Below are 8,882 nucleotides of genomic sequence, written 5' to 3' on the forward strand. Positions count from 1 at the left end.
GGTGTCCTTGGTTTTCTGGGAAAAAGGTTTTTTTCCCCTCTAAAATATTCCATTTTTCTTTTGCCCCATGGCCATTAAAACTTGTTTTATCTTGCAGGTGGGGAGAGGAATCTTAGCTCCCACCTAGCTGCACTTGAGCGGGCCTGGATTTGATGTTTGAGCCGACGGGCTGCCCAAACGGGCCCTAAATTGGGCCTGGAGAAAGGCCCGAAATGCACTCCACAATTTATATTTTCCTTTCCTTGTTTTCTTTCTTAAGGACTTTGATCCATGTAACCTATTCCATTAGTTGTTCATTTTGTTGCCTATGTAAACCATTCGAAACATTTTATTTTTCCGAAGTGTGTCTTTAGTCTGTAAAACTTGCTCACTTACTTCTTTAGTTTTTACTTCGCAACTAAAAGATTAAGTTTCATTAAAGGCTCGAGATCCACTAAAACTTCCAACGAAAGAAGACGTTATATTTCTAATTCCACATTAATATATCGAAAGCAAACTAATGGTGCGGGTATTACAATAATAATAATAATATTACTATTCGTGTTTTTAATTGAAAAAGTGCTGCTGTGCCGGTCACAAGACGCACCAAAATTAATGGTGTATCATTATTTTACTTTATATTAGGATTTTTAGTAATAAAAAGAGTAGTATAATAATTTAATCATTATCCATGCATTTAAATGGAAGGAAGTTGCGTTTTGAGAGGAATTGGCTGCGTTTAGTTCCACAACAGCTGCTACTGTGATTTTAAAATCACAACAGGGGATCCATTCCCGGTAATAACTACGTCAACAGACCAATCAAATCTATTAACAAGGGTTGACGACCTACGGCTTAGGACCCACCAATTAATTCTTTTGAATTTTTTTATTTATAAAATTGTTTGATAGATTTATATGTAGATTATATGGATCAGGTTTATGCAATTAAAACGAATTACGAAAAATATAGCTTTTGAAAATTTTGAGCATGAAACCTTTTGGGTTCGGTTTACATTAAATGTCCTTCCTGGCCGCATCATGCGTATGCACACGCGGCATCGTTACATGCATCAGTGATGTACACGTTAAAATTCTTATAGCTCACCTATTTAAAAATTTGTAATCAAGATATTACGATGAGAATCGCTCTTAATTTAAATAATGCAACTCACGGCCACAGATATGTTTAGCCTAAATTTACCTTTTTAAAAAGCTAATTCAGAACTAAATTTTTTCTTAACCTAGAAAAAATTATCATATGTGAATAATACTCCTCGTTCTATAGTAGTAGAATTATTTTTCCATTTGATACGTTCCATGATAATAGAGTCATTTTTCTTTTTAGTAAAATGAAACATTTTTCTCACTTACTTTATTATCTCTACATTTCTCTACCTTTTTCATTTCCTACTTAATTCTTCATTTATTTAACCCACTTAACACAAATTTTCTTAAATCGCGTGCCAAAGAAATGCGTCTCACTACCGCAGAACGGAGTTCACAATGATTTTTATTATTGTTCGTGACTTTAGTCATGCATTCACAATTAAGAACGAGCTAGTACTTCACGTTCAAAAGAAACTAATCTTCACTTTTTATTTATAATTATATTAATATTTTAATTTTCATTTTAGATGTGTCCGAACCCACGTCAAGGATTGCCATTTTATATTAAGAAAACACTGATAATGTGTCTTTATTGTGACACCTATATAAACATAACAAAGAATCCTCAATAGTGATTTTTGAAGAACTCTGATTAATGATTAAAATTCAACTAAACGATGGAAAATTAATTACAATTCACTTGTCCAAAGATTTGTCTCTTCCTCTGATGGATTCTCTAGGTGACAAAATCAGCAAGAACAGTTACTGAAATTAATAATGAAGTAAAACCAATTTGTACATTATATCGCACTCTCTATTATAAATAGAAACTCAACCTAGTCATTTTGTACCAAACACAAATATTATCCAATCAATTTTCATTTTTCAAAATGAATGCATCAGGTAATTACGGTAAAGAGGTCTTACATTCTACTAACTTATTTCACTCACAGATTATTTAAAATTAATATATACAAGTGGACCCAGTCACCTATATTCCACTAATATTCTTCCACTTACTTTTCGGATTAAAAGAGACTTCTATTCGTGGACGAGGGGAGTTAAAAGAGCAAGGAAAATAATATTTCTTAATTCATCATATAATAACCCTTTTTGAAATAGTTAAAAAGCGCGAAAAATAATATTTCTTAATTCATCGTATAATAACATTCAAATAGTTAAAAAGCGCAGAAAATAATATTTCTTAATTCATCATATAATAACCTTTTGAAATAGTTAAAAAGCGCGAGGAAAATAATTTTATTTCTTAATTCATCATACAATAACCTTCCGAAATAGTTAAAAAGTGCGAAGAAAATAATACTCCTCCGTCCAATAAATATCAACATTTGGTTTTCGGCACAAGATTTTATGTAGTGGTGTTTTGTGAGTTAATGAAGAGAGAGTAAAGTAAGAGAGAAGAAAAGGTAGAGAGATGTTGTTTTCATTTTAAAAACGTTTCATTTTTATCGGAAATTTAAAAGGAAACGTTTCTTTTCATAGACATAGGAGAGATTTTTAATTCATCATATAATAACCTTCTAAAAAGTTAAAAAGGCTCGGGGAAAAATTTAAGACTTCTCCATCCCTTAAAGAATACACTTTTCCATTTCTACCATCTCCAATTAAGAGTCACACTTCATTTTTACCATAAATAGTAAGTAGGTCCCCATTCCACTAACTCAATTCACTCACATTTTATTATAAAACCAATATAAAAAAATGGTCCCGTCTCCACTAACTTTTTGAACCAACTTTCCTTTTCATTTCTTAAAACCCGCCGTCAAAGAGCACTCCTAATAGGACGGGGGGTGTATTTCTTAATTAATCATATGATCTGTCAGTTCCCAAAATGGACTTCTGCCCGGTTCCTCCAAGCTAATGGCGGCGGTGGAGGGGGTCCGGCGCCAGTGAACGCAGCGGGAAAAGGGTGATCATGGTCCACAGCGAGGCGTACCCGGGCCCGGCAACCAGGAGCTGGTTGCGCTGGAGACGCGGTGGAGCAGGCGACAGAGGAGGAGGAGCTGGACGGCATGGTTCCTCCGCTGCAGATGGAGAATCTCAACTACGAGCAGCTCGAGCAGCTGAGGAACTCGGTGTTGATGTACAAGCATGGGGTCGGAGCCAAGTTCGGTGGCACCACGTCATCCTCGGTGGGCCCCGGTGGTTATGGCTACGGGCAGCCGGGGTTAGGATACACGGTGCAGTATCCGGCAATGGGGGGTAATAAGGTATGGCTGGCTACAGTTACGGAGATCCCTCCGATGTTGTCCCGTATGACCCTGCCACCGGCAGCTCTAACGCTAATTACGGAGGATTTCCCGGCAACCACCACCACTACCACCACCCTGGGTATTAGTTGCATCATTGCTACCAGCTTCACTACACCACAGTTTACAGATCTATAGTGTAGTAGTTTATTAAAGTACCTATTTTATGTTGTTGAATTATGAAGTATCCACAAATTTTTGAATAAAGTTATTTGTTTGCTTTGTGTTCTTTTTTATTAGGCTATGTAAATTAGCCTTGGTTAATATAAGCCTTTTTTCTTGTCAAATTATACGAAAATATGCTGAATTTATCACTCGCCAATTAGTCATTTTTTTTGGGTTTTAAATCATTAAAATTATAAAAAAACAACATCTCCAATGATTCCTTTGGGATGTAATCAAATGCAAAATCATTCATGATTCGACCGTTAAAAATGTCAAGAGTTTGGGTTTAAATTTTTTTTTTTTATTTTTTATCCGTTGATATTTTCTAATTAAAATTAAGAAGGGTCGTACAATATTTGAGGATTTATCACTATCCCATCCCTTCTTTTCAACGACAACACAAAACCGAAAAAAACCCTAATATTCCATGTCTAATCACCAAACTTTTATAAGTAAGTAGTTGAGAACTTTTATAATGAGTTGAGAATATTTTTTTCATACTATTTGGTTTAATACCCCTCCGTCCAAAAAAAATATGCTATTTATTATTTTTTGCCCAAAAAAAATGGCCCTTCATTTAGGGAAAGTTTTCAACAAAATAATAACCTTACACATCATTTTATTTACCACTTATGCTATTAGAACTAAAACTTCTCTCTTATACTAAACTACTTCTCTCTTTTTTTTTTTCCCTTTCTTTTTTTCTTTACCAATTTTAATTAAAATCTATGCCATATAAAAAGTTCTTTTTTTTGGGGGAAATGAGAAAAAATACGAACCGTTTTTTTGGGGGAATGAAATATGATTTGGGGCCTATGTATAGGTTGGGCCCATATTTATTTCATTAATCCATATAGCAGCCCATCTCTATAAGCCATATACTATACGGCTATACCACTTCTCATTCTCATTCTAATTTAATTTTTAAATTGAACTATTAATCTATTTATTCAAATTATTCAATGGGAAACTTCAAGTTTTCTTTTTTTTTGTTTAGTTCATGAAACCCTATGGTGACACCCTTTAAATATTAATTATGTCTTTTAAGTTTGCTTTCTTATAATTTAAGAGTAATCATGATGTAATGGCTTCTTTAAATAGTTACATTTATTAAATATGTCTCATTTTTTACTACAATTAAATGGAGACATTAGAATTTCATATGAGAATCATTATTAATAAAGTAAATCATTTATTATTCTCCGTCCCACTTTGGAGTCTCATTTTATTTTTTGTGATTGCAAACACGAAAAAACGTAAGACGCCTCTACTTGTGGAGGGATCATAATCTATGCCCTCACGGTTGGTTTCTATAGACTATAGCTATCTGTTTGATTACCAATTTGTCAAGTTGCAGTGGTAAAGGATGCACAATTATTTGATTTCCATGTAAAGCTTTTTATTGGTTTGGAAATAGGAAAAAAAGTTAAATGGTACTAATTCACATGACCTCTGTCTCACCGATAGCGAACCATTTTTTTTTTGGGATGTTTTATCAAAATACCATTTCTAAAACTATAAACATCACTCTCTATTTTTTTATCTTTCTTTTACTTTATTCTCATAACTCACAAAATAACAATACATAAAATTTCGTGTCGGAATCGAAATGTACCACTTATAGAGGACAATTGAGTATTACATTCGGTGAGTGAAAAATCCATTTATTTTTACTTTTTGGTGCCTTAAAAAATTTTATGGTAGGACATTAATTTGGCCAATAATATTCTACCGTAAAAGCTATTTAATCATAATAAATTGTCACGCACTATTTATAATTCTCACACCTACTCCATTTCCGCAAATAAAAGTCTCATTTTTTTTATTGCAATTTTAATAAACATTAGGAAAAATGAATGAGATCAAGTTAGTGGAACATGAGTCCACTTATATGCATTAGTTTTAAATGATATATGAGTGTATTAAGTTGGTGGAATGCAGACCTTTTTTTCGGGACGAAACCAGAAATTTAAATAAGTTGGTGCTGATATTGAACCACAAATGCAACGAGCCACATATTTTTTATTTGTGAGTTTAGACTAATCATGTCGCCCCAAAAATGACGACTAGTCTTCTCTAGTTGTATAAGCGTTATGAAGTGACGCGTCCAACAATTAAGAATTTAAACAAAATATTAATAGTATATTTTGATATTACTAAATATGATATGAGATAGCTTAAGAGTTTACAAAATAAGCAGTTAACATAGTAATTTATATAGACATGATAATTGACTATAAATACAAAAAAATAATAAATATATTATTATCACATAAAACGGATGTGATCAAATGCAAACCATTAATCGATAAAAACCCCCAAACCCCAATTCTAGCCATTATTTTCTGATTTGTGGTTAAGTTTGGGTAGATATTTGATTCAAAAAACTATGTAATTTGGCCAAAGGGTTTTTTTTGGTATTTTTTAAATTTTTTTGGGGCGATTTATGTTTCCCGATTTTTTTCCCCACCTTAAAAAGAAAATATTGAATCTTAACACATAATTACGTCAAAACTTTCGCCGGTGAATTGAAGAATTTTTTTATGACTTTACCATCACCCCCTTTTGAACCCATAGATGGAGGTTTCCATCGATAAAGGTAATACCCGGACGTGTTTTGATTTTCTTTTCCGATTCTTGTTTTCTATATGTTGTTTCCCACAATGTGATTCAAAATTTCCATACGTTGGTTGAACATTGTGATTCGTGATTTCAATATGTTGAAGTTTTTTCTTTTTGATCGCGTTTTTTGGGCCGAGTTGAAGATTTTTTTTTAAAATGTTAAAACTGCGTTGAAGATTTTTTGAACTTGTGTTGAAATTTTTGGGAAATTTTTTGTTGATATGTCGATCATCCTATATTAAATTTTTTAAGTTAGGGTTTAATCGGTTTTATCTTGTCCAATTATGGGAAGATTCATTTCAAGACGGACCATAATGGAAAAAAATTTCCCAGTATGGGGGAGAATTCCCCGGTCCGCCATTAGGAGTGTTATTCCGGGCCGATTTTAAGAAAAGTTAAAAAAAAATGGGTAAAAAGATTATAATAAATTCACTTGATATATTGTTTAAAAATGAAATTTATGAATGGTTAGGTAAGGGGAGACCTTATTACCATTTATAGTAAAAATGAACTTGGGCTCTTATTCCCGGGCGGACTAAAATGAAAAACGGGGCTCCCATTCGCGGACGGAGGGGTATTTTTTAAAGAAAATAGAATTATGATATAAATGAATCGTGAGGGGGAAAAATACTAGCTGGAGTAATATTTATAGATGAATTTTGATTTAAAAATAGAAAAAAGACCGTAAAGACTATATGCCATGACTCTTATTCCTTATTTTTTCTCTTATTTACCTTTTTATTTTTTTTTTATTAATATCATTTTCTCAAAATGAGTGTAGAAAATGAAATGACTTAACTACCTACACCCCTCTAGAATGTAAAAGCACCACAACAATTTGGGGGGAAGAGATGTCCTCCCTGACTATATGACAGACATACGTTGCAACATTTTCACGTTTAGTGTGCACGCATGTCGACGTGACAACGTCAAACTTATTTTCCTTGGGGTGGTGCGAGTGCGGCGCATAAGCGTTCGTTGTCAATGCCCTTAGGGGATAAAAAAAAACAAAAAGATGCACATAAAAAAGTGATGATAAAAAAAATCTTAAAAGATCTACAATGGGTACAAAGATAACCATCCTCCGTTCATTTCCAAACATTTTCTACGTTGGGAAATTTATTATTGAAATGAAGATGAGAGAGATTCTAGAGTGGGGAGAGAGATAACCATCTTCTAAATATTTCAAAACACTCCTTAGGCTTGTATGATGGTCTTGTATGCCACGCCCTGCAAATATGCATTCCAACCATAAAAATTGTTACTACTTCATTTAAAATTAAATATATAAAAAAGTTGCATCTTTATCTTGCCTTAACTGTAGCAAACATGAGGTAAGCCTCTTTGATCTTACTCTTGTATAGCTCTGTGTATCTGCGATTCATATAAAACACAAGGTTGAGCAATGAGATTTTGCTTCAATCATCAGTTGCTATAGCAGAAAAATTCACCCTGCAACTTGACCATCAACGTCCACGCCCTCCACTCATCATTCACGGACAAATTCAGTTGGCGTATCCATTTCAACGTGGCCATGTAAGGTAGCGCATGTCATGATCACCGCTGAAACAAAGAGGCGTATAGCTTCACTAACATTGTCAAAAAATATACGTGAGTATTAAGACACTGGATTTCACCTATACACCAAGGCTTGGAAGTCTCTATCACTCAGATTTTGATGATACTCGACAATGCTTTCTATGTCAAATTCGTAGATGAAGCTCCGGTTACATCTATTCCATTCACCTACCGTTCCCTGATAGATTGGTTAATGTTCAAGCAAAACAACATCTTAATAATGTGTTATACTAAAATTAAAAAAGTTGGGTCATGTTTTGTACCTCTCTGATGTGCAGAGCTTCTCTGACAGTTTCGTCGTTAGCCCACACGTTGGAGGCCAGATATGTGTGTTCCTGCAAAGGCGACAACTTTGAGTTGGGTGATGATGACATGAAGGCAATGTGACAGACAGAGTGGAGGAATACACGGCATGGTGGTTCATTTTGGCTGGAGACGGAGAGGAAGTCGATTGGATCATCTACTATAGACGGTAGGAACCTTCTAGAACCACTTTGATATGGTGTTGTGATTTCTTTGCACTTTGGCTCTAGAATATGATCACCACAGATAAGCTTGGTGCACTGCACTTGATTAAACGGCAAAGCAATCAGCATCGTCTAAAACATCAAAATCAATTGACATATGCAAAGAAAAGATCATTAGTGATGTATACCTGATTGATACTATACATAGCAAATAAACATTCAATGTTATTTGGATCTGGATTCTTATACTCTCCGTTGCAGCTGCTTCTTGCTCGCTGAAATCATTATTCAAGTCACGAAATTAAAGAATATTTAAGCAACAAGTTCACCAATAGAGATATAGTAATATATATAGTAGGCACTAGTTTAAATTTGCAAATAAACAATGAAAACATCTCAAATTGTTTGTCTGAAATGAGTGCCACTCTGTGAGCATAAGGTATCCGTTCATTGTTATCCTGGTCTTCATATGTCACTGGATTACCAACAATGTAGCCCCGTTTCCATTCCACAAAATAATTACTATCTACTTATATCTTATTCATATGATCATAGCATAGAAGTACTAATAAAACAAATTCAAGAATGAAATATTTAATATAGCAAGAACTCCCATTACTTCGAGAGACATTGTTGGCTCCAGTTCAGCTTCATTTCCTGCAAATTTTCAACTTAATTGATGAGGAAATAAA

General features: G+C 33.8%; 1 protein-coding gene across 1 annotated transcript; it reads right to left on the reverse strand.

Annotated features, from left to right (window-relative positions):
• Positions 1-7,217: 7,217 nt before the first annotated feature.
• On the reverse strand, positions 7,218-8,849 carry LOC125197929 (putative serine carboxypeptidase-like 52). The gene is given in 11 exon segments (XM_048096427.1): positions 7,218-7,376; positions 7,458-7,519; positions 7,597-7,618; positions 7,621-7,692; positions 7,695-7,708; positions 7,783-7,901; positions 7,987-8,058; positions 8,131-8,286; positions 8,379-8,465; positions 8,586-8,665; positions 8,810-8,849. Coding segments are annotated over 11 exon segments (768 nt in total). The 5' UTR covers positions 8,811-8,849; the 3' UTR covers positions 7,218-7,293.
• Positions 8,850-8,882: the final 33 nt, after the last annotated feature.

This window comes from Salvia hispanica, unplaced genomic scaffold, assembly GCF_023119035.1.
Source record: "Salvia hispanica cultivar TCC Black 2014 unplaced genomic scaffold, UniMelb_Shisp_WGS_1.0 HiC_scaffold_1088, whole genome shotgun sequence".
NCBI classification, from domain to species: Eukaryota; Viridiplantae; Streptophyta; class Magnoliopsida; order Lamiales; family Lamiaceae; genus Salvia; species Salvia hispanica.